This window comes from Myotis daubentonii, chromosome 1 (assembly GCF_963259705.1).
Source record: "Myotis daubentonii chromosome 1, mMyoDau2.1, whole genome shotgun sequence".
Lineage (NCBI taxonomy): Eukaryota > Metazoa > Chordata > Mammalia > Chiroptera > Vespertilionidae > Myotis > Myotis daubentonii.
In genome coordinates this window covers 108226122-108253121 of record NC_081840.1, presented here as the reverse complement: position 1 = coordinate 108253121, position 27000 = coordinate 108226122, and the positions used below count along the sequence as shown (strand labels likewise).

At 45.2% G+C, this 27000-nt stretch overlaps 1 protein-coding gene across 2 annotated transcripts in view; it reads right to left on the bottom strand.

Annotated features, from left to right (window-relative positions):
• The window catches only part of PTPN9 (protein tyrosine phosphatase non-receptor type 9), a 202965-nt gene extending 178062 nt beyond the window's left edge, over positions 1-24903 (bottom strand). The window contains exon 1 of one of the 2 annotated variants that reach the window (XM_059656349.1): positions 24350-24903. In XM_059656349.1, coding sequence (XP_059512332.1) covers positions 24350-24412 — 63 coding nt within the window. In that variant the 5' untranslated portion in view covers positions 24413-24903. The remainder of the gene's footprint in view (positions 1-24349) is intronic. The other variant, XM_059656331.1, reaches the window with a different exon arrangement.
• Positions 24904-27000: the final 2097 nt, after the last annotated feature.

Here is a 27000-nt window from a genome sequence, read left to right as displayed (position 1 = left end):
TTTTTAAAATTCCTAAGTATAGCCCAACCACAGTGATTAGAGCGTTGGCCCTTGGACTGAAAGGTCTTGGGTTCAATTCCAGTCAAGGGCACATACCTTGGTTGTAGGTTCAATCCCCAGTTGGGGTGAGTCCAGGAGACAACCAATCAATGTGTCTTCACATTACTGTTTCTCTCTCTCTGTCTCCCACCCTCCCTTCCACTCTCTAAAACAAAAAAAAACAATGGAAAAAATACTCTCTGGTGAGGATTAACAAAAAAAAAAAAACACATAAAACCACCCTAACTGGTTTGGCTCAGTGGATAGAGCGTAGGCCTGTGGACTCAAGGGTCCCAGGTTCGATTCCGGTCAAGGGCATATACCTGGGTTGCGGGCACATACCCAGTAGGGAGTGTGCAGGAGGCAGCTGATTGATTTTTCTCTCTCATCGATATTTCTAACTCTCTATCCCTCTCCCATCCTCTCTGTAAAAAATCAATAAAATATATTTTTAAAAAAACCACATAAAACCAATAAAAACATTTTTGAAGATATATTTTTATTGATTTCAGAGAGGAAGGCAGAGGGAGAGAGAGAAACATTAGTGATGAGAGAGAATCATTGATCGGCCGCGTCACGCATGCCCCCTACTGGGAACCAAGCCCGCAACCCAGGCATGTGCCCTTAACCAAATCAATCCCGGGACCCTTCAGTTTGCAAGCTGATGCTTCATCCACTGAGCTAAATCAGGTAGGGCAATAAAAACATATTTTTTTAAAATTCATAAAGTATACAATTCAGTGGTATTAAATACATTCACAATGATGGGTAACCATTACCACTATCTATACCCAAAACTTCTTCATCACCCACAACAGAAACTATTAATAACTCCCCCTTCCCTGCTCCTGGTATTCTACCTTCTGTCTCTATGAATTCACCTATTTAAGGGACCTCGTATAAGTAGAATCACACACTTGTCTTTCTGTGTCTGGCTTATTTCAGTAAGCATAATGTTATCAAGGGCCATCTATATTGCAGCATATATCAAAATTTCATTCCTTTTTAAGGCTGAATAATGTACATTAAATTTTTATTCATCTGTCCATGGACACTTAGGTTGCTTCTACCTTTCAGCTATTGTGAATAGTGTTGTTATGTCATAAACTACAAGTATCTATTCCAGTGCCTCCTTTCAATTACTCTGAATATACATCTCAGAGTGCAATTGCTGGGTCATATGGCGGTGCTCTGCGTGCCTGCCTCCGGAGTCCCCCAGTCCCCTCAGCCCCCCAGATGCCCAGGGCTGCCCAAGGTGCAGGTAACCAGGGCCAGCCGACGCTTGCACTGCCGGCAGTGACAGCAGCAGCAGAGGTGTGATGGGGCATCACCTTCCCGTGATCGCCACCATCTTTGAGGGCATGACAGTCAATTAGCATATTCCCTGCTTATTGGCTCTGGGCGCCGCCATCTTTGAAGGCGGGGCAGTCAGTTAGCATATTCCCTCCTTTCTAAAAAATATTTTATTGCCGAAACCAGTTTGGCTCAGTGGATAGAGCGTCGGCCTGGGACTGAGAGGTCCCCGGTTCGATTCCGGTCAAGGGCATGTACCTGGGTTGCGGGCATATCCCCAGTAGGAGATGTGCAGGAGGCAGCTGATCGATGATTCTCTCTCATCGATGTTTCTAACTCTCTATCTCTCTCCCTTCCTCTCTGTAAAAAATCAATAAAATATATATTTTAAAAAAATCAATAAAAAATATTTTATTGATTTTTTTTACAGAGAGGAAGGGAGAGAGATAGAGAGTTAGAAATATCGATGAGAGAGAAACATCGATCAGCTGCCTCCTACACACCCCCTACTGGGGATGTGCCCCCAACCAACGTACATGCCCTTGACTGGAATCGAACCTGGGACCCTTCAGTCCACAGGCTGACGCTCTATCCACTGAGCCAAACCAGTCAGGGCAGCATATTCCCTCCTTATTGGCTGTGGGCACCACCATCTTTGTGACAGCATGAGGGTCAATTTTGTGTGTTGGTCCTTTAAGAGGGTGACTGCATTTCCAGCTGTCTTTACCTGACAGAGAGCAACCCTGCTGCTTTTCACCACCAGATATGTGGCCACCTTTCTCAGTTTTGGTGACTCTGATGGGTGGCCCAGCTTGGGAATTAGACCCCAGAGTTGTCAGTGGCCACCCCCCAGATCTGAGATATCTCTCTGGACCTTCAGCTGCTGTCTATGGGAGCCTAGCCAGGCCTTTCACACCTCTGCCCTTCCTACTAGTCTATGCGGTCTCCACTTTCCGTCCTTGGTTATAAGTGTTCATTCCAGCTAGTCTTATGTTGATTATTCAGGATTTTTTTTTGTATTTTACTTGTAATTCCAGTTTGACCCTGGGAGAGTGTCTGTATAGTACCCACTTACTCCACTGCCATTTTTTTTCTCAAAATATTTTTATTAATTTCAGAGAGGAAGTGGGGGAGAGAGAGAGAGAGAGAGAGAGAGACTGTCACGCCCTCAAAGATGGCGGCGATCACGGGAAGGCAATGCCCCATCACACCTCTGCTGCTGCTGCCACTGCCGGCAGCGCAAGCCTCGGCCGGCCCTGGTCACCTGCACCTTGGGTGGCCCTGGGCATCTGGGGAGCTGAGGGGACTAGGGGACTCCATAGGCAGGCACACAGAGCGCCACCATCTTGTGGCTGTTGGCACCGCTATCTTTGAGGGCTGGGCAGTCAGTTAGCATATTCCCTCCTTATTGGCTGTGGGCACCACCATCTTTGTGACAGCATGAGGGTCAATTAGCATATTCCCTCTTTATTAGATAGGATTGGTTGCCCCCTGTGTATTTGCCTTGACCGAAGATCAAACCTGTAACCTTGGCTTATTGGACAACACTCTAACCAATGAACTATCTGGCCAGGAACTTCCAATATATTTTTTTTTTTAAATAAATCCTTTTAGATTTTAATTATAAATATTTTAGAAAAACCATTTTACATTTTTAAAAAATATTTTTTTGTTTTAGAGAAGAAGGAAGAAGGAGAGAGAAATATCAATGATGAGAGAGAATCATTACACACTCCGCACTGGGGATCAGCCCACAACCTGGGCATGTGCCTGACTGGGAATCAAACCCTGACCTCCTGGTTCATAGGCCGAAGTTCAACCACTGAGCTACACCGGCTGGAGCCATTTGACATTTATTGAACTGAATGCCAGTGCACCATTTCATCTATAGGTAAAACTCAGCATTATTTGGAATTAAGGTATGAGAGTTTTTTTTAAAAAGTGGAAAGCCATCTTTTTTTCTTTAGCCATCCAAGGAGTCATTTTCTTTCCTAGTTGTTATCAATCGAGGCAAATGCTAGCTTTGAAGATGGTTTTGTGAGAAAATTAGAAGCAACTGGAAATATGTTTTGAATGAAACCGCTAAGACCACTTGAACCTGAAAACTAGTCGGAACCTCTGATTTGTTGTCATGCTGTCCTTATAGTGCTACAAGTATTGGTAAAAAGGCCATATCAAAACTTGTGATAATAATAGTGGCTAAGCACTACCAATCAGGATGGTTATAATTTTTAAAAAAAGTGTTGGTATTCCTGGTGGCAATGGGAATGTAAAATAGTGCAGCCACTGTGGAAAACTGACAGTTTCTCAAAAGATTAAACAGAATTTCCATATGACCCAGCAATTGCACTCTGAGATGTATATTCAGAGTAATTGAAAGGAGGCACTGGAATAGATACTTGTAGTTTATGACATAACAACACTATTCACAATAGCTGAAAGGTAGAAGCAACCTAAGTGTCCATGGACAGATGAATAAATAAAAATTTAATGTACATTATTCAACCTTAAAAAGGAATGAAATTTTGATATATGCTGCAATATGGATGGCCCTTGATAACATTATGCTTACTGAAATAAGCCAGACACAGAAAGACAAGTGTGTGATTCTACTTATACGAGGTCCCTTAAATAGGTGATTCATAGAGACAGAAGGTAGAATACCAGGAGCAGGGGGAACATGGGAAGGGGGGGTTATTGTTTAATAGTTTCTGTTGTGGGTGATGAAGAAGTTTTGGGTATAGATAGTGGTAATGGTTACCCATCATTGTGAATGTATTTAATACCACTGAATTGTATACTTTATGAATTTTAAAAAAATATGTTTTTATTGCCCTACCTGATTTAGCTCAGTGGATGAAGCATCAGCTTGCAAACTGAAGGGTCCCGGGATTGATTTGGTTAAGGGCACATGCCTGGGTTGCGGGCTTGGTTCCCAGTAGGGGGCATGCGTGGCGCGGCCGATCAATGATTCTCTCTCATCACTAATGTTTCTCTCTCTCCCTCTGCCTTCCTCTCTGAAATCAATAAAAATATATCTTCAAAAATGTTTTTATTGGTTTTATGTGGTTTTTTTAAAAATATATTTTATTGATTTTTTACAGAGAGGATGGGAGAGGGATAGAGAGTTAGAAACATCGATGAGAGAGACACATTGATTGGCTGTCTCCTGGACTCACCCCAACTGGAGATTGAACCTGCAACCAGGGTATGTGCCCTTGACTGGAATCGAACCCAAGACCCTTCAGTCCAAGGGCCAACGCTCTAATCACTGTGGTTGGGCTATACTTAGGAATTTTAAAAATAATAGATATTATGTATATTTTATTTTTTTAATTGTTATGTTTTTATTGACTTCAGAGAGGAAAGGAGAGGGAAAGAGAGCTAGAAATAGCAATGATGAGAGAGAATCATTGATTGGTTGTCTCCTGCACGCTCCCCACTGGGGATGGAGTCTGCAACCCTGGCACATGCCCTGACTGGGAATACAACCTGTGACCTCCTGTTCCATAGGTCGATGCTCAACCACTGAAACACACCAGCCTGGCTGATGTATATTTTATCACAGTAAAAAAAAATGAATTAAAACCTGTAAACTGCTTAGAATAAGAGCCATTATTTTTTCAACGCTAAACCACTGACTCCACTGGCTGAGGGAGATATTTTTTTAATTGACATTTTGAGAGGTACAACCATAGATATGAACCCTTCAGTTCACCAACCCCATTAAAGCATATAATTTCTTTCATAAATGAATGTACAATAAGCAACTAAGAACAATGTAGCCACATCACTGTAGGGAAACTTGTGAATGGCTAAAACCAGGAATGTTCAACCCAAAAATGCCAAGAGAGTGCTGTTTCTGGTTTATATGTATAGGTATGGCAAATATAGAAACACATGGTTAAGATAGATGAAACTTACTAGAGAGAACCCTGTATTTAATCAGAAGAGTTTCAGTCCCAGTGCGGCATTCCTTGGTAAATTATGAACACCTCTGAACATCATCCCTAAATCATACAGATAACCAGCCATCCTAAGCAAAACAATGCCCAATTCATGGGCTGAGTGAGGAATAAATAATTTCAATACAGTTTCACTCATTCTTTAGCAAACATTTTTGAAATTTCACAATGTGCACTAAAAATACAGAGATCGATTCCCTGTCCTCACTGTGCATAAGAGGTCCTCCTCCTTAACGGATACCCACAATTCAAGAACTGATTAGAGAGAACTAGAGGAGAATTCCATAAGGACAGAGAACCCCTAACCCATGCTGAAAAAGGAACTGGCACACAGCAATAGACAATAAATGATTGCTGAAGGAACAAATTGTCTTTCTGTTTACGATCTGTAAAACCTTCCTTTCAGTCTACATTAACCTGAAAAGGAAAAGGGATTGATACATAATAATCATCTCACTCACTGGAGGAACTAAGACACTTCATAGCAACTTCAGAAACATTTGAAGAGGAAAGCAGAAGTGACACTTCCCATTGTTATCACTCCATGGCATGGCTCAGTAGTAGTGTTCAGCTTGTCATATAAGATACCCCCATTTCTCAAAACCCCTGCAAAGACTGTGGAAATGGCTCCTTTTATCCTCTGTGATGATTATACTGCAAAATAATTAAATTTTAGACTAGAGTTTTTCAGTATGTGAAGTCAGTCACTGAAACCAGTATCTGAGGCCCTGGTATGTGAAGTCAGTCACTGAAACCAGTATCTGAGGCATTGTCCTGATACACCAAGGTTGTGGGTTCAAACCCTGGTCAGGGCACATATAAGAATCAACAAATGAATGCATAAATAAGTGGATCAACAAATGGACATTTTTCTTTCTCTCTTCCTCTCCCTAAAATCAATTTTAAAAAAAGAAGAAAAAGCCAGGCCAGCATGGCTCAGTGGTTGAGCATCACGATTCTATGAACCAGGAGGCCAGGGTTCGATTCCCAGTCAGGGCATATGCCTAGTTGCAGGCTCGGTCCCCAGTAGGGGCCATGCAGGAGGCAGCCAATCAGTGATTCTCTCTCATCATTGATGTTTCTCTCTCTCTCCTTCTCCCTTCCTCTCTGAAATCAATAAAAACATACTTTTTAAAAAGGGGGGGGGAAGCCCTTACCGGTGTGGCCTAGTGGATAGAGCATCGGCCTGTGGACTGAAGGGTCCCAGGTTCGATTCCAGTCAAGGGCATGTACCTTGGTTGCAGGCACATCCCCAGTAGGGGGTGTGCAGGAGGCAGCTGATCGATGTTTCTCTCTCATCAATGTTTCTAACTCTCTGTCCCTCTCCCTTCCTCTCTGAAAAAAATCAATAAAATATATTTTTAAAAATAAAGGGGGGTGGGGGAGGAGACAAGAAACCAGTATCAGAAGGCACATATTTGAATAATAAATGTGTTAACCAAAGATCTACCTTTAACCTAAAAAGTAGGAACTTACTGTAACTCTTTTTTAATCCCCATGCCATCTCAGTTAGGTTCTCAAGAGTCTTTTTCAAAATCAGATATGAAAAGGCTCATTCCAGTATGTATAGGCCCTCCAGCACTGAAGAGTGCAGGCTAAACTGACTGTTCTAGAAATATCTGTCCCTACTCCAGGGGAAGAGTTATACAAAACAATGACTATTCCAATGCCGAAAGAAGCAACAAAGCAGCTCTTGAGTGGAGGTGTGTATATGGAGAAATGTAATAGCATTTGGTTTGGAAAAAGAAAGTACCCCAGTTGTCTGAGACATCAAGGCACAGTAGGATAGGTGTGAAGTGGCTGAAATTGCACTAGGATTTTAGTATTTGAACAAATAATCAGTTTGGGGAGGTGATGTCTAATCTTGACACTGCAGCGGGCCAGCCATTCTGCTATAAAAGGGTGCTTAAGCCCTAGCTGGTTTGGCTCAGTGGATAGTGAGTCGGCCTGTGGACTGAAGGGTCTCGGGTTCTATTCCGGCAAGAGCACATCCCTCAGTTGCAGGCTCCTGGCCCTGGTCAGGGGCATGCAGGAGGCAACCAATCGATGTATCTCTCTCACATCAGTGTTTCTCTGTCTCTCCCTCTCCCTTCCACTCTCTCTAAAAAATCAATGGGCCCTAACCGGTTTGGCTTAGTGGATAGAGCGTCAGCCTGCGGACTCAAGGGTCCCAGGTTTAATTCCAGTCAGGGGCATGTACCTTGGTTGCAGAAAATCCCCAGTGGGGGGTGTGCAGGAGGCAGCTGATCAATGTTTCTCTCTCATCGATGTTTCTAACTCTCTATCCCTCTCCCTTCCTCTCTGTAAAGAATCAATAAAATGTAAATAAATAAATGGAAAAATATCCTCAATGAGGATTAATAACAAAAATAATTAACTTTTAATTAATTAATTTAAAAAACAAGTACTTGGCCCTAACCGGTTTGGCTCAGTGATAGAGCATCGGCCTGCAGACTGAAGGGTTCCAGGTTCGATCCCAGTCAAGGCCATGTACCTTGATTGTGGGCGCATCCCCAGTGGAATGTTTCTAACTCTCTATCCCTCTACCTTCCTCTCGGTAAAAAATCAATAAAATATATTTTTAAAAAACAACAAGTACTTGAGGTCAACTTCCTGCCAGAAAACATCCAGATTCCTCAGGAAAGTCCAAGACCCTTCATATGCTCAGAAATTTAAGAGTAGAATTCTCATAACCAAATGAGGTTTTTATGTAATTGCTAATTACAATATCATTAGTTACTGGCAATAATAAAAATAATGAGTATTCTTCAACTCTGCCTCCTCTCCTTTGCCTCTCTGGAAAGCCTTAACTTAATATTATAAATCACTTGGTCCTTGACATATGTCTACTTCCGGAGAGAGCAGCTGACATTTAGCATAGGACATTTGAGGCTGTGGGAAAAGAGAAGTTCTTGGCCACAAGAACCAAGACAAAAACCCTGCCATTGGAAAAAAATGCCAAAAATTTCTAGGCAGATAAACTTTTAGTTTAGAAGATTATAAGAACACAAACCAGAGGACAGAATTAGAATAGGTTTTTGAAAAACCTACACTATAAAGTTACAAGATAACTATTTTCTAGCATTCTTAAAAATCCATGCTAAATTATGGTTCCCGGGTGAATATGAATATTTCCCCCCCTTCGGATTGGTTTAAGCTAACTTAGCTCTAAAATATTTTACTATTCGAAGACAGAGAATGTCATGACAATGGCTAACTTTCTGAAGTGCTTACTATGTAAGAATCAGACTAAGTGCTCTACATGCATTAGGTTATTAATCCTTTTAACAATGCTAGAAGCTCTAAACAATATGAACTTTAAAATAGGAATTTTCTTTAGAACCTTTGAAAATAAATATTAGAATTTTCATTACAAAAACTTTAAAGAATTCATGAATTCTTTTTAATGTGAGAAAAGTACTATATGAGTTATTACAACCTTCTTTGGTCTAAAATAAAAATATGAGTAAAAGCCTAAGTATGTTAGAAAACTATAATTCTATCCCATCAATCGCTATTTGGGAAATCCATGTAAAAAGAAAAAGACAGTGAAAGGCTGTACCTGCTGAATTCAAAAATCCTCAGAATCCTAGTTAAAAGTCTTTGTTTTATGGTTTATTAGAGTTCTCACAACTTATGCCCAAAAGGATGTAACCTAAGGAGCCTCACTTAACTTCTGTTAGTTACACAGACATAGAACTTAAGAATATAGGCATATAACATAAAATACATATATATTTTTTTGTTAATCCTCACTTAAGGATATTTTCCATTGATTTTTAGATAGAGTGAAACATCGATATGAGAAAGACACATTGATTGGTTGCCTATCACATGCGCCCCAACCAGAGCCAGGGATCAAGCCTGCAACCAAGTTACATGCCCTTGACTGGAATCGAACCCAGAACCCTTCAATCACCCTTCCACTGAGCCAAACTGGATAGGGCACCATAAAATATTTTTAACTACCCACAGTGGTCAAGTTAATTATAATTTAGTAAATTCAAAAATTTCAGATCCAGTTACAAATGTGAGTATATACTTTAGGAAAGTAAAATTAGGATAATTAGTAACATAGTAAGAATAAAGACTAGTACTAATGTGTAGAAATTACCCATCACACTTCCAAATTTACAATTTTGCCAGCATATTAAACATAAAAAAAGAATGTAGTCCTGATACAAAAACACCTTGGTTTTTATACTTCGGTGAGATAATATTCTTCATATTTGGCTCCAAAAATAGTTATTTCTCCTGTACAAAAGAAAAAGAAGAGGTCTCTGCTGAATTGGCTCAAGTAGTGACAGGAAGCCCAGACCAACTGGTTGTCCAGTTTCATATTCTGGCTACCCAGACGGGATACAAGCAGGGTAGTCCCCTTGGGACTCAGCTCAAAAATCACCTCCTCTAAGAAGCTTGCCCTGATACATCAAGGCTTCCTTTGGTGTTCCTTTTAAAAACTTAAAGCTTGAGATTAAAAATGGTGATGGAGCCCCAGCCATTTGGCTCAATGGATAGAACGCTGACCTGCAGACTGAAGGGTCCCAGGTTCGATTCCGGTCAAGGGCACATGCCCAGGTTGTGGGCTTAATCCCCAGTAGGGGGCACACAGGAAGCAGCTGACCAGGAATTCCCTTTTTTTTTTTTTTTAATATATTTCTTTATTGATTTCAGAGAAGAAGGGAGGAGAGATAGAAACATCAATGATGAGAGAGAATCATTCATTGGCTGCCTCCTTCACGCCCCCCACGGGGGATCAAGCCCGCAACCCAGGCATGTGCCCTTGGCCTGAATCGAATCTGGGACCCTTCAATCCGCAGGCCAACGCTCTATCCACTGAGCCAAGCCGGCCAGGGCAGGGATTCTCTTTCATCATTGATGTTTCTGTCTCTCTCTCTCTCTCTCTCTCTCTCTCTCTCTCCCTTCCTCTCTGAAATTAAAATATTTTGAGAAAAAAAGTGGCAGTGGAGTAAGTGGGTACTACACAGACAATCTCCCAGGGTCAAACTGGAATTACAAGTAAAATACAAAAAAAAAAAAAAAAAATCCTGAATAATCAACATAAGACTAGCTGGAAAGAACACTTATAACCAAGGACGGAAAGTGGAGACCATATAGACTGATAGGAAGGGCAGAGGTGTGAAAGGACTGGCCAGGCTCCCATAGATAGCAGCTGAAGGTCCAGAGAGATATCTCAGATCTAGGGGGTGGCCACTGACAACTCTGGGGTCTAATTCCCAAGTTGGGCCACCCATCAGAGGTCACCAAAACTGAGAAAGGTGGCCACATATCTGGTGGTGAAAAGCAGCAGGGTTGCTCTCTGTCAGGTAAAGACAGCTGGAAATGCAGTCACCCTCTTAAGGACCAACACACAAAATTCCCTCTGCAGCCACTCTGGCAGAGGGAGGGCGGAGTGGACTGGAGCTGCGTGAGCAGGAGCCAGGGTTGAGGGCTCTGGGGTTAGAGCTCAGAAGGTAGGCACCCTGGTTTCCTGTGCTAATTCATTCCCTCACACTGCAGAGGTCATCTTTCTCACACAGACATTTGCTACAAAAGGGTTTTGCCTGGGGGAAAATCAGTTGACCACCCTATTGGAAAACACCTTGCCCCAAGGTGTGGAGTTTCTGAGGCCCATTAAGAGACAGAATAAGCCGAAACCGGTTTGGCTCAGTGGATGGAGCGTCGGCCTGTGGACTGAAAGGTCCCAGGTTTGATTCCGGCCAAGGGCATGTACCTGGGTTGCGGGCACATCCCCAGTAGGAGATGTGCAGGAGGCAGCTGATCAATGTTTCTATCTCATCGATGTTTCTAACTCTCTATCTCTCTCCCTTCCTCTCTGTAAAAAATCAATAAAATATATTAAAAAAAAAAAAAAGGAGAGACAGAATAACAATTAGCCTCCAGGCAGAAGCAGTTGCCCCACCCTGTTGGAAGAAAACCCTTACCACACCTGAGGACAATTGCCTGAGGGCTACTCAAGCCTGAATCCAGTCAGTCTACAGGCAGAGGTTGGTCTCTGGAGGCTTTCAGCCTTTGCCTGATCTAATTAGTCAGAAACAGCATTTGACACTGTCCTGCACTAATGATAGAGCGGTGTAGCAGATCTACCTAATATGTAGTCACAAACCTAAACATGCAGCCAAAATGAAGACCAAAAAAAAAAAAAAATACCTCAAATGAAAAACAAGAGAATGCTCCAGAAGAAGCGATAAATGAAATGGAGATAAAAAAAATTTATCTGATAGAGAGTTCAAGGTAATGATGGTAAAAATGCTCAACAGCATGAGAAAAGATATATTAACAATGAAAACAGAAATAAAGAATGACATAGCACAGACAGCCAGTTGGCCTGGAAGTCAAATCCCCCCAGTATTAACTACAATAATCAAGGCTTAACTACAACAAGACTGCGCACAAAGACCACTAGGAGGTGCACCAAGAAAGCATTAAAAAAATGCAGAGACAAAGAAACAGGACAGAATTGTCAATGGAAGATATAGAGTTCAGAACCACACTTTTAAGGTCTCTCAAGAACTGTCTAGAAGCCGCTGATAAACTTAATGAGATCTACAAGAAATCTAATGAGACCCTCGATGTTATGATAAAGAACCAACTAGAAATTAAGCATACACTGACTGAAATAATGAATACTATACAGACTCCCAACAGCAGACCAGAGGAGCGCAAGAATCAAGTCAAAGATTTGAAATGCGAAGAAGCAAAAAACACCCAACCGGAAAAGCAAAATGAAAAAAGAATCCAAAAATACGAAGATAGTGTAATGAGCCTCTGGGACAGCTTCAAGAGCACCAACATCCGAATTATAGGGGTGCCAGAAGATGAGAGAGAGCAAGATATTGAAAACCTATTCGAAGAAATAATGACAGAAAACTTCCCCTACCTGGTGAAAGAAAGACTTACAAGTCCAGGAAGCGCAGAGAACCCCAAACAAAAGGAATCCAAAGAGGACCACACCAAGACACATCAGAATTAAAATGCCAAGAGCAAAAGACAAAGAGAGAATCTTAAAAGCAGCAAGAGAAAGAAACTCAGTTACCTACAAGGGAATACCCATATGACTGTCAGCCGATTTCTCAACAGAAACTTTGCAGGCCAGAAGGGAGTGGCAAGAAATATTCAAAGTGATGAATACCAAGAACCTACAACCAAGGTTACTTTATCCAGCAAAGTTATCATTCAGAATTGAAGGTCAGATAAAGAGCTTCACAGACAAGGAAAAGCTAAAGGAGTTCATCACCACCAAACCAGGATTATATGAAATGCTGAAAGGTATTCTTTAAGAAGAGGAAGAAGAAGAAAAAGGTAAAGATACAAATTATGAACAACAAATACACATCTATCAACAAGTGAATCTAAAAATCAAGTGAATAAATAATCTGATGAACAGAATGAACTGTTGATTATAATAGAATCAGGGACATAGAAAGGGAATGGACTGACTATTCTTGGGGGGGAAAGAGGTGTGGGAGATGCAGGAAGAGACTGGACAAAAATCGTGCACCTATGGATGAGGACAGTGGGTGGGGAGTGAGGGCGGAGAGTGGGGTGGGAACTGGAAGGAGGGGAGTTATGGGGGGGAAAAAAGAGGAACAAATGTAATAATCTGAACAATAAAGATTTAATAAAAAAAAAAAAAAGAATGACATAGCACAAATAAAGAACACATTGGAAGGAATACACAGCAGATTAGGGGAAGCTGAGGATAGAGTCAGTGAATTAGAAGACAGAGTTGAAAAAAAATCACTCAATCAGAGAACCAAAAAGAAAAAACAATTAAAAACCAGGACGACAACTAACTTAAGGGAGCTGTGGGACAATGTGAAACGTAATAATATTAGAATAGTAGGTGTGCCAGAAGAGGCAGAAAGATAACATGTTTGAAGAAATAATGGCAGAAAACTTCCCTAATCTGGTAAAGGAAAAAGTCACACAAGTTCAGGAGGCAGAGAGAGTCGCAAGCAAGAACAACTGAAATAGACCCTGACACATACTAATTAAAATGCCAAAAATTAAAGACAAAGAAATAATCTTTTTTAAAAATAATTCTTTATTGTTGAAAATATTACATATGTCCCTTTTTCCCCCTATTGACCTCCTCCAGCCCACACCCACTCCTGGCCACAGGCCCTCATTGCCCCATTGTCTGTGTTCATGGGCCACGCATATATGCATACAAGGTCCCTCACTGATTACCTTCCTCCCATCCACCTTCCCTTGCGTTCCCTGTTCCCTCTGAGATTCTGCACTCAAAGAGAGAATCTTAGAGTTAGCATGATAAAAGCAAACTGTCAGCTACAAAGTAACTCCCTTGATATTGTCATCTGATTTCTCATCAACAACTCTACAGGCCAGGAGGGAATGGAATGAAGTTCTAAAGGTAGTAGAAAACAAAGATCTGAAACTAAGATTACTATATCCAGCAAGACTATCATTCAAAATAGACAGTGAAATAAAGAGCTTCTCAGACTAAAAAAGGCTAAAGGAGTTCATCACCAAGAAGCCAGCATTACCAGAAATGCTAAAGGGATTACTGTAATGAGAAGAAAAAGAGAGAAACCTAGGCATACAGAATTAAAATGGCAATAAATAAGTACCTATCAATAATAACCTTAAATGTAATAGATAATGCTCCAGTCAAAAGACACCGGGTTGCTGAATGGATGCAAAAACATGACCCAACTATATGCTGTCTACAAGAAACCAACTGAAGAACAAAAGACTCCCAGAGGATGAGAGTGAAGGGATGTAAAAAAATTTTCCATGCAAATGGAAAAGACAAAAATTCTGGGGTAACAATACTCATATCTGACAAAAGAGACTTCAAAATGAGGCTATCATAAGAGAAAACAAAGATCACTACTTAATACTAAAGGGATAGATCCAACAGGAGGATATAACCCTGATAAACATATATGCACCCACTATAGGAGCACCTAAATATATTAAAAAAAAACTTCTAGAGGATGTTAAGGGCAAGATTAACAACAATACAGTCAGAGCAGGGGACTGTAACACCCCATTGACTTCACTGGATAGACTTTTCCAAATAAAAAATTAACAAGGAAACAGTGACCCTCTCATCAATGTTTCTGTCTCTCTACCCCATTCCCTTCCTCTCTTTAAAATCAATAAGGACATATTTTTTAAAAAAATAAATTAAATTAAAACCTAGTGCTGGGTAGTGTGCTCAGTGGTTAGAGCACTGGCCCTCACACGAGGGGTCTCAGGTTTGATTCCTAGTCAAGGGCATATACCTGGGTTGCAGGTTAGATTCCCAGCCCTGGTTGGGGCATGTACAGGAGGCAACCAATGGCTGTGTCTCTCTCTTTCTCTCTCTGTCTCTCTCCTCCTCCCTCCCTCCAATTCTCCCTAAAAAAGCAATGGAAAAAATATCCTCAGGTCAAAATTGACAAACAAATAAATAATAAAAATAAATGAGTTAGGCTGGGAAAGATAAATATCATATGATTTTAGTTATATGTGGAATCTAAAAAATAATATAAACAAAACAGAAACAGACTCATAGATACAAAGAACAAACTGATGATTGCCAGAGAAGAGGGGAATTGGGAGGATAGGTAAAATAGGTGAGGAGATTAAAAAGTACAAATTGGCAGTTACAAAATAGTCACAAGGAAGATGATGTGTTGCAGAATTGTGCACCAGAATCCCATATAATTTTGTTAACCAGTGTCATTCTAATAAATTCAATAAAAAGTAAAATAATGCCTCATTTAGCCTGGCCAGTGTGGTTCAGTTGTTGGGCATCAACCTATAAACCAGGAGGTCATGGTTTGATTCCTGGTCAGGTCACATGCCTGGGTTTTCGGGCTCGATACCCAGTAGGAGATGATTCTCTCTTATCATTGATGTTTCTACCTCTCCCTCCCTCTCCCTTCCTCTCTGAAATCAATAAAAATACTTTAAAAAAATAATAATGCCTCACTTAAAAACAGTCATGGGAATGTATAGTTACACCATAGGGTATCCTATATAATAAAAGGCTAATACGCAAATCAACCAAACAGCAGAATGACTGGTCGCTATGACGTGCACTGACCACCAGGGGGCAGCCGCTCAATGCAGGAGCTGCCCCCTGGTAGTCAGTGCGCTCCCACAGCGGGGGCGCTGCTCAGCCAGAAGCCGGGAAGTTGGACATCCCTCAAGGTCTCCCAGACTGCGAGAGGGTGCAGGCTGGGCTGAGGGAACCCCCCAGCCCCGTCCTGAGTGCACGAATGTCGTGCAACGGGCCTCTAGTAAAATCAATAATACATGGTGCCAGGTAGGTACCAGACTTATGGGGGTATCAATTAGTAAATTATATGATGATATATACATAAAACTAATGTAATATCAACTGTAATTGAAAAAATAAATCATAGCCCTGGCCTGGTGAAACAGTTGGTTGGAGCACTATCCTGTATACCAAAGGTTGCAGGTTTGATTCCCATCAGGCCACATACCTGGTTGCAGGTTCAATCCCTAGTCAGGGCTTTTATGGGAGGCAACTGATCAATGGTTCTCTCTCTCTCCTCCCCCCTTTCCTTTCTCTCTAAAAATTAATAAGAACATATTCTTGGGTGAAGATTTAAAAAATAAAACAAAATAATTAAGAATTTAAGAATATTTTAATATATGTATTTTTTTTTTATTTCAGAGAGGAAGGGAGGAGAGAGAGATAAAAACATCAATGATGAGAAAATCATTGATCAGCTGCCTCCTACACGCCCCACACTGGGGATCGAGCCCGCAACCCAGACGGTCGGACAGTCACCTATTGTACCCTGACCAGGAATCGAACCCGTAAACTCCTGGTTCATAGGTCTATGTTCAACCACTGATCCACAATGGCCAGGCAAGAAATTTTTTTTTAAAATATCTTTTTATTGACTTCAGAGAGGAAGGAAAAGGAAGAGAGAGAGAGAAACATCAGTGATGAGAAAATATCATTGATCAGCTGCCTCCTGCACACCCCCTACTGGAGATTGGGCCCGCAACCTGAACATGTGCCCTTGACCAGAATTGAACCTGGAACTCTTCAGTCCACAGGCTGACGCTCAATCCACTGAGCCAAACAGCCAGGGCTTAAATCATATTTTAAAAGCATCATCAAAACCAAACATATATGTCTATATTAAAACCCACAAAATTAGGCCTGGCCAGTTTGGATCAGTGCTTGGAGCATGGTCCTGTGGCCTGAAGGGTCTCAAGTGTGATTCTGGTCCCAGGCCAGCCAAACCCTGTTAGGCATACTCTGTACCTTTCCCCTGTTCTCAGTTTCTTCCCTGTGCTCAGTACTTTTCTATTGTCCCCACTTGAGGCTCCTGCCCACTCTGCTGTATTCCTGTTATTTTCATCTCAGGTGTCACAAGAGAAGCTAAGCAGCTGAGAAAAGCAATGCTAGACCCAGCTTCCTGCAACCGCCTGCACCTACATCCGACCCACACAGAGACATAAATATCCTGCCCTCCCTACTCTTGCTTGCTGAAATGGATATACTGGTGTGTATTAAAAATAAAATTTCTAAAACTCTCACTACATCTCTTGGCCTGTCTCCTGTCAGCACGGACCTAACAAACCCCATAAGCCCCAGCAGCACATGCTCTCAGAGAACCACAGTCCTCACCTCTTTGGCCAGCAAATGGCCACATCCCTCAGTAGCCAGGTGAGATCTCTGGCCCCTGTCCAGTCTCCAGACCCCAGTCCCAGCCTCCACATTCCAACCCATCACCATGGATATGCCCCAGCCTTCACCACACCATGTCTCCCCCAGATTGGTTCTCCCAACCCAGGACTCCCAGTCACATGGTCAGCTCCATAGATCAGGGACACTTGGGGAACCCCAAACATGCAATGCTACCACAGCTAAATACCCCAACAGGAGTGCATTGCCCAGTGAGCTATCCTTGGTTGGTGACACCACAGTAGACACCCTAGAAATGTTGCGGGAGTGGAGGAGGCAACAGCGCCGAGGGGGCAGGAGCAGAGGCGGTGCCGCCTTGGGAGAGGAGGTGGCGCTGCTGCTGCGGCCCCACCACCCCTTTCACAGAGGCAGCGCGGGAGAGGCAGCGGCACAGGAGAGGCCTTGGTGTGGGCCCTTCCGCAGAGGCAGCAGGAGAGGGGGCTGCGCAGTCCCGGTCCCAGTGCAGAACCTTCCGCAGAGGCAGCCACAGAGGCAGCGGTGCGGCCCAGTCCCAGTGCCACGCCTCCACAGGGGCTGGACAGGGTGCGACCTGCTGTGCCTCAACCTCCCACAGCCCCTCCCCCAGCCAGCCTGGCCCCAGATCACCCTCCACCCACCAGTGTGTGGGGGGCAAGACCAGAGCTAAGAAGCGAGGGCCGAGGGCCGGCAGCTGCGGCAGCCGGCAGTGGCAGCAGCAACGGGGTGATGGGGGCAGTGCCTTCCCATGATTGCCTGGTCACCTCCCACAGAGGCCAGACTGCAGCTTCGGCCCGCTCCCTGCCAGGATATCAGTAGGACATCCCCTGAAGGCTCCTGGACTGTGAGAGGGGGCAAGCCAGGCTGAGGGACCCCCCCCCCAGTGCACGAATTTTCATGCACCGGGCCTTTAGTCAATATATATAAAAGGCTAAGTGACCACCATACATATGTACGACCGACCAACCAGCCAGTATATATGACACGCACTGGCAATCTATATATATAAAAGCCTAAGCGACCGGATGACCGGACAACTAGACAACCGACGACTGGCTGGTAGCTATGACCAGGGGGCAGACACTCAACGCAGGAGCTGCCCCCTGGTGGTCAGTGCGCCCCCACAGCAGGAGTGCCACTCAGCTGACAGACAGGTGGGCACCAGACACCAGGCTGACAGCTGGTGAGCACAGCTGCAGGGGTACGAGCCTCTCCGCGGACACCCCCTGTGCACCCGAGCGGCGGTGGCTGGCACAGCGGGGCCGGGATGAGTGGGAGCTGGGCTCCTTCCTGCCGCCTGCCGCTTCGTGCACTATGTGCTGTGTGGGATCGATGCGGACAACAGGCTGCTGCCCCATGAGCTGGCGGGTAAGGCTGGCTGTGGTGGTGCAGAAGTCCACTAATCCCCACAGGCCAGGCCAAGGGACCCCACCGGTGCAGAAATCCGTGCACCAGGCCTCTAGTTTAAAAATAAACGTTGAGCCCTAACCGGTTTGGCTGAGTGGATAGAGCGTTGGCCTGCGGACTCAAAGGACCCAGGTTCGATTCCAGTCAAGGGCATGTACCTTGGTTGCGGGCACATCCCCAGTGGGGAGTGTGCAGGAAGCAGCTAATCGATGTTTCTCTCTCTCTCATCAATGTTTTTAACTCTCTATCCCTCTCCCTTCCTCTCTGTGAAAAACCAATAAAATATATATTAAAAAAATAAAATAAAATAAAAATAAACGTTGACTCGCGCATGCGTGATACATATAAAGCTCTCGCTGGTGCCAATCACACGAGTGTTTTAATTTTATAATGCTACTAGTAGCCCGGTGCACAGATTCGTGCACATTGAAAGGAAATTAATTAGAAGGTAGCCAGCAGGGCAGGACTGGGCTAGACGGGCTGGACATGCCCTGGAGCCAACCTCTCATGGTCCCTCCCCCGGCAACTGCACCTGGGGTGGCACTGCAGCTCGAAGGGTGTCTGCAGAGTGAGCGGGGTCCCTCTGTTAAGTGGGGTCCGTTGGCCTGGCCTGCGGGGATCCGTCCGAAACGAGCTCTTTGACATCCCCCAAAGGGTCCCATTGTGCAACAGGGCACTTTGCAAAGTTCCACTGCTGCCAAGTCACTGCAGCTCAGCAGCTCCTGCTTTGAGCGTTGAGTGCGCATCATAGGTAGCAGCTGGTCAGACAGTCGGACAGACGCTTAACCTTTTATATATATAGGTATGACATATACTATTTCGACATGTAATTTTTTGCAGTAACGTAATTAACACCCAAATCTTTCTTCTAATTAATTTCCTTTCAATGTGCATGAATCCGTGCACCAGGCCACTGGTAAAGTAATAATAATGACCTTCAACACATATCAAAATAAGCAATGTCCTTATTTTCTTTCTTATTTTTTTATTTTATTTGTCTAGACCAGGGGTGGGCAAACTTTTTGACTCGAGGGCCACAATGGGTTCTTAAACTGGACCGGAGGGCCGGAACAAAAGCACGGATGGAGTGTTTGTATTAACTAACTAACTAATATAAATTCAAAGTAAACATCATTACATAAAAGGGTACAGTCTTTTTTTTTTTTTTAGTTTTATTCATTTCAAACAGGGCGGATCCAGCCGGCAGGCCATAGTTTGCCCACGGCTGGTCTAGACCATGCATGCAGAAGAGACATAAGCCATTCTAAAAGGAGATGCTATCTGTGTATAAATGCTATCTGTGTATAAATCACATACAGGATTACTTTAATTCATTCCACAAGAATTTTCTGAATGTCCATTAGGGACCAGTCATTATGCTAGACAATGTGCCTATGATGGTAAGCAAAAGCAGACACAGTTCCAATCCTCATAGAGCTTCTGGTCATGCAATCGCACAGAATGTAAACTTGTCGTAAGTGATATAAAGGACAGTACATATTACTCTGAGAACCAGTAACAGAGACCTAACCTAACTAGGGACATCAAGGAAGGCCTTCCAGAGAAAGTGAAATCTGAGAGCTAAAGGATGAAGAGGGAGTTAGCAGTGGAGGGTATTTACAGGCAGAGGGAAGCAGGAAATGGGCAAAAGGCAGGATCAAAAGGCCAGTGCGAGTGTGCAGGAGGCGGCTGATCGATGTTTCTCTCTCTCATCGATGTTTCTAACTCTCTATTCCTCTCCCTTCCTCTCTGTAAAAAATCAATAAAATATATGTTAAAAAAAAAAAAAAAAAGGCCAGTGTGCCTGGAGCAAAGATGAGGTGTGAGAATTAGCTAGGGTTCTAGATCACTCAAAGGCTGAGGCTTTGCACATCATATTCAAGAGTTGTAATGACTCCAAGAGCAATGTAAAAGTCACTGAAGGTTTTTTTATAAATGCTTATTTGGGGGACAGGTAGGCTAAAGGGAAGATGCAATCAGATCTGCAGTTTGCCTTTGGCCCCTGGAATAATAGCTAAGAAATATAGATGGGTCAGGTAGGAAACAGAAATTCTGTCAGGATATGAAGTAGCTTAGGGACTAGGGTGATAAAGGTGGCGGTGGAAGAAATCAAAGAATTCAAGAGATATTCAGAAAAACCTGATGATCCTATATCAGTGATGGTGAACCTTTGAGCTTGGCATGTCAGCATTTTGAAAAATCCTAACTTAACTCTGGTGCCATGTCACATATAGAAATTTTTTGATATTTGCAACCATAGTAAAACAAAGACTTATATTTTTGATATTTATTTTACATATTTAAATGCCATTTAACAGAAAAATTAACCAAAAAAATGAGTTCGCGTGTCACCTCTGACACACGTCATAGGTTCACCATCACTGTCCTATATAATACAAGCCCAGTGATTGAACGGCAGAAGGACCAATGACCAGTCGCTATGATGCACACTGACCACCAGGGTAAAAGCGCAATGTAGGAGCTGCCCCCTAGTGGACAGTGCACTCCCACAGTGGGAGCGCCACTCAGCTGACCTGCTCCCGCTGCAGAAGCAGCCACTCAGAGGGTGGGTCCACAGCCACTCAGCTGATCGGGATGAGTAGCATTCCCACAGTGGGCTGATTCCCGCAGACCATGCCCCCCAACACTGCACAGATTCCGTGCACCGGGCCTCTAGTGTATATATAATATACCTGGGCTGAGAGAGAGCAGTGTCCATGAATAGTTCTGGGTTTCTGATTCACATGACTGTATGGGAGGTAGATACCATTCAGGCGGGATCTGCTCCAGAAACATCTGTAAGACAATTTCCACACCCCAAAGAAGGCCTAAATGCATTTCAGTTTTGCTTTAACCCAGTTTCATCCCCTACTTTACTTTTGAAATAGTGTTCCAAAGGATTTTTTGCTATTTCCAAAAATCGAATTGCCTCTCAAAAGTACAAGATTTTTCCAACATTGAAAATATTTCAAAGACTAGAGGCCCGGTCCACAATATTTGTGCACTGGGGGAGGGAGGGAGGGTCCCTCAGCCTGGCCTGCACCCTCTCACAGTCTGGAACCCCTCGCTTCTTATCACTTGGCTCGCTGCTCCTTAGCGCTGCCGTGGAAGTAAGAGAAGCTCCCTCCACAGCAGTTGCACTCACCAGCCATGAGCCCTGCTTCTGGCTGAGCACACTGACCACCAAGGTGGTCATTGAGCGTCTGAACCCTGGTGGTCAGTGCACGTCATAGCAACCGGTTGTTCCACCCGTAGTTCCGCCATTAGGTCTATTTGCATATTAGGCTTTTATTATATAGGACTAGAGGCCCGGTGCACAAAAATTGTGCACTCGGGGGGGGGGGTCCCTCAGCCCGGCCTGTGCCCTCTCGCAGTCTGGGAGCCCTAGGTGGATGACCACCTGCTGGCTTAGGCCCGTTCCCTGGGGGGATTGGGCCTAAGCTGGCAGTCAGACATCCCTCTGGCAGCCCAGGAGCCCTCAAGGGGTGTCCACTTGCCAGTGGGGAGCAGGCCTAAGCTGCAGTCGAACATCCTTAGCACTGCTGAGGAAGCGGGAGAGGCTCCCACCACTACCACTGTACTGGCAGCCATCAGCCTGGCTTGTGGCTAAGCAGAGCTCCCCCTGTGGGAGAGCACTGACCACCAGGGGGCAGCTCCTGCATTGAGCGTCTGCCCCCTAGTGGTCAGTGTGTGTCATAGTGACCAGTCATTCCCAGTCTTTCTGCTGTTAGGGTCAATTTGCATATTACCCTTTTATTATATAGGATAGAGGCCTGGTATATGGGTGGGGGCCGGCTGGTTTTCCCTGAAGGGTGTCCTGGATCAGGGTGGGGGTCCCGCTGGGGTGCCTGGCCAGCCTGGGTGAGGGGCTGATAGCTGTTTGCAGGCTGGCCACAGCCCCTTCAGGGTGTGGGTCCCCGCTGGGGTTCTTGGCCTGCCTGGGTGAGGGGCTGATAACTGTTTGCAGGCTGGCCACAGCCCCCAGCCGCCCAAGCTCTCAATGGAGGCTGGCTGGAAACAGGTATGTGGAGTTTATTTATCTTCTATAATTAAAACTTTGTTGCATTTAGCAGAGGCCACCGCCAGCCAGGGCAGGCAGGAAGCTTGGCTTCCTCCATCACTGGGGCAACCAAGCCTTCTGCTTGCTCCAGCTCTGTGGCTGCCAGCTGCCATCTTGGTTGGGTTAATTTGCATATAGTCCCTCTGATTGGCTGGTGGGCATGGCTTGGCCGTAGCAGAGGTGCAGTCAATTTGCATGTTTCTCTTTTATTAGATTAGATTCCGCCACAGCTTTGAAATAAATTCTAGATGAGTTCTAAAATCAGTTTGAGCAATGGACTAACATTATGGAATAAATGTGTTATTTCCTATGATGACTACTATTATAAGACTACACCCATTTGCTGTTTAATGTAAATACTTTAAAGACATCTTTACAGGTAAGAGTACTCTTCCATGATATTAAAGTAAAATATGAAATTTTATCAAACATTGCAATAATTGGAACTATAATACTTGGAACTATGCTGCTTTTATGTTTGTTTCAACATTGTGAAATGCCAGTAGAAAACAGTTGTTTCCATCTAGTCCTTGTTAATACCCATCACATTCATTTGATATAAACCATTTGTACTAAACCACTTTATCAATACCTTATCAATAGTTTAATATTTGCTTTCCTTGGTTTTAATTTTTTAATTTGCAACCTAATGCCATCTTCATAGTGGAATACTGATGCCGTTAAGTCTTAGAAACATAGAAACTTCAAATCTGGGTAACCCCCCCCAAATATGTGAATGAAAGAGTTTTGCCCCTTTAAAATCAATCTAACACATCATACCTTAGTACTGAAGTATTTCTCTAATTCTGGCAGGCTTGGTTCCTTGGCCCCTTGCTTGCACTAAGCCCTGAGTAGCATTTTATTAATGCTCAACTGCAGTTACCAGAATGTTACCATGGCTTGTACAAAGCAGAATTCTTTTTTTCCCCGGTGCTGATTTTATCTCAAAACGTCAAAAGGAAAGACTGTGGTCTGCGGCTAAATATAAAAAATGTCATCTCCACAAATGAGGAGAAACGGGTTTTTAAACAATCAAGTATTAAACAAGCCCATTAACCAATATTGGTTTGTAGAACCAGATTGTCTCCATACTAGAAACAGTACTATCAAATGTGGTTCTTGGGAACAAGGTCTGGAGAGTTTGAAATGGGTGACCATCTTATCTCAGATTTTTTCTATTAAAATATGGAATCAGACCATATGACTCTATCTGAGCATGGCTAAGGCCGGGTATGGGTAGTGCCAAGAAAGAGGCAGGGAAAAATCTGTAGGACTCCCATCTTCTCAGAAGGTGTGGTGCCGGTCTGTCCCGCAAAAATGTGAGAGAGGGGGTAAAAGGCCCGGCTTTTCCCCTACCCACGCCCTCAAAATGACACCGCAAACCACTTCCTCCTGGGATGACGGTCACAAGCGCTTAGGGACAATGGAGCTCAAAGTAGGCTCCGGAAAGATGGAGACCGGAATCAGACGGGGTAGGGAAGTGGGCGTGCAGAACAGGAAGGTCCAGGCCGGAGACTTCGAGGGCGTGGGAAGGCCCGGACCTTCCAGAATGTGCCCCGCAGGCGGCCAGGGCGCTGCCCGAGGCCCGCGGGGCTCATCTGGAAACCGAGGGCTTCCTCGGGAGGGCAGACGGTCCCCGCAGGAGCCCTGCCCCCAACTGGGGCTTTTTTGCCCTAGAAAACACAAATGCGCACAGAAAGCAGCAAAACCTGTATAGGAAGGAGAGGCCAGAGGCAAGGAGCTCTGCAAACGTGGGGGCCGGGGGCGGCCGGAGCGGGGGGGTGGGGTGGGGAGGAGGCCCGTTTCGGGGGAGGGCGGCAGGGGCGCGGCCGACGAGGGAGGCCGCCGCGGGCTGGGGCGCGGGGCCCCCGGGCTCCGACAGGCCCAACACCCCGGCCCGCTTACCTGCTCCTCCTCCGGGGTCAGCTCCGGCGCCATGTCGGCCTGGGGCGCGGTCGCGGGCTCCATCCCGCCGCCGCCGCGAACAGAGCCGGCTCGGGAGCGCGACGCGGCTCAGCAGTGCGGGGCCGGCCCGTGCATGCTGCGCCCGGCGCCGTTGTCTCCTCGCCGAAGGCTCCCCGGTGTCGCCGTCTTCTGGGCGGAAATCCGTGTGTATTTTCTCCTCCCGGAAAACAGTGCCGGCGAAGAGCTGAAAGCCGATCCGGAGGAAAGAGGAGGAAAGGAAGAACGGTGAAGGCCTCGGCGGCGGCGCCCCGCTCCTACCGAGCGTGACGGGTCCTTCGGCTGCGGTCCGGCCACCCGCCAGCCACCTCTGCGCCTCAGGCCACGGCCAGGGGCAGAGGGAAGAGACGGAATGTCGCGCCTCCCTCCCGACTCACTGCCACCCCCGCGGCTGCCCGAGCCCCCCGCGACTCCATTGAGAAACTGCGCGTCCCGTTCTTAAGGGGCGGGCAACGAGCTGGGTCCGCCCGGCAAGACGCAGTCCGGGAGGGGGCGACAGAGAGGAGGGGGGCGGGTGCCTGCTGGGGGAAGCGGGGGCGGGAGGAGAAAAAGAAAGGCGGGAGTGTGCGTTCTCGGAGGTAAAGTTCCATGGAGGGCGGGAATTCAGCTGCAGATCGGCCCGTCTCCACGGTGACTGGCCGCGAGGACCCAGTGAGGAAGGCACCTGCTCCCGCCGCTGGCGGACTGGAGGCCCCTGGAGCAGCCCGCGGGTCCCGACTGCTCAGGTGGCGAACCTCCGGGTCAGCCCCGCCCGGGCTCTCGCTTGGCCGCGGTATCCCGGAATCCATCGCCCACGGAAACTAACGTTAGTACCTCGCAACCACAGCCTCGGGTTAGGGACCGCATCCAGAACCCTGCAGCTTCTGCAAGCCTCTGATTTCCCCGCAGGCGGTACCACGAGTCGGGGGCGTCTTACTGCGCGGTGTGGGCCAGTTCCGGAGTCACAGGGAAAGCAGGGTTGGCTCTGCTGTTTCGGCGTCATTCCAGACCAAAAATAAATAATATAAAAGGATTGAACAGCGGAGGGTCTTCAGACCGCTGAGGAAGTTCCTTCCAGGACTTTAAAAACAGCCTCTGACCTCACCTCATTTCTGCATCATTGCAACAGGAAATTCGGGTGCCTGCCCTTAGTTAAAAAAGAAGCCCCCGGTACTCAGGAAGGTTATTTTAGCCTTTGCATCAGGAAGGCTGACTCTGGGTTGACTTCATAACCACTTGCAGGAGTTATGGTTTCATTATTACAACCTGGTGCTCCTCTGGGAGACACTGTTTATTTAACAAGAATATTTATATACCATGCCCTGGGGTTACTTCCACATGTTAGAATTTGGAATTATCCCTAAGCTATATTATGAGGTGAAAAAATCAAGACCCAAGTGTGCATTTTATGCTGTCACATGTATAAAGAAAAAAATGATCATCTGTACATACATTTGTAAACTTATTTATATACTAGAGGCATGGTGCACAGTATTCATGCACTGGGGGGGGGGAGGGGGGGGGGGAGATCCCTCAGACCAGCCTGCGCACTCTCACAGTCAGGGACCCTGGGGGATGTCCACTTGCGGGCTTAGCACAGCAGTGGGACATCGCTCTCCAGCACAGTCCAGGACCCCTGGCTCCTTACACCCGCCTGCTTGCTGCTCCTTACCGCTGGGTTGCTCCTTAGCTCTGCCAGGGAGGCGCCGCTGGACTCACCAGTCCTGGGCCCCTGCTTCTGGCTGAGAGGTGCTTCCCCTGTGGGAGCACACTGACCACCAGGGGGAAGCTCCTGCATTGAGCTTCCAGGTTTTCTGCTTTCTGGTTGATTTGCATATTAGGGTTTTATTATATAGGATTACAAAAGGTTTGGGAGGACACGCAAGAAAGGTAACAGTGGTTGTCTCGCAGGAGGGGACCTGGGAGTCAGAAACAGAAGGGATAGGGAGACTTTTCCCTATACAGTCTTTTGTACATTTTGAGTTTTTTTTAAAAAAACTTCTTAAGTATACATACACAAAAGGTGAAAATGTTTGTACTTTCATAAACTCAACATACCCATGTAACCAGCACACAGATCAAGAAGTTAGAACATTCCTAACTTGCCAAGAGTAACCACTATCTTGCCAAAGCCAGTTTGGCTCAGCGGTTAGAGCATCGGCCTGCAGACTGAAGGGTCCCGGGTTCGATTCCGGTCAGGGGCATGTACCTGGGTTGCAGGCACTTCCCCAGTGGGGGATGTGCGGGAGGCAGCTGATCGATGTTTCTAACTCTCTCTCTCCCTTCCTCTCTGTAAAAAATCAATACAATATATTTTATTTTATTTTATTTTTCTACTTTTTTTTTCTTTTTTTTTCTTTTTTTTTTATTGCTTAAAGTATTACAAAGGGTATTACATATGTGTCCATTTTATCCCCCCGCCCTAGACAGTCCCCTAGCCTCCCCTATACCCCAGTGTCTTATGTCCATTGGTTATGCTTATATGCATGCATACAAGTCCTTTGGTTGATCTCTTACCCCCCTACCTCCTGCCCCCCAACCCTCCCCGGCCTTCCTGCTGCAGTTTGACAATCTGTTTGAGGCAGCTCTGCCTCTGTATCTATTATTGTTCAAAT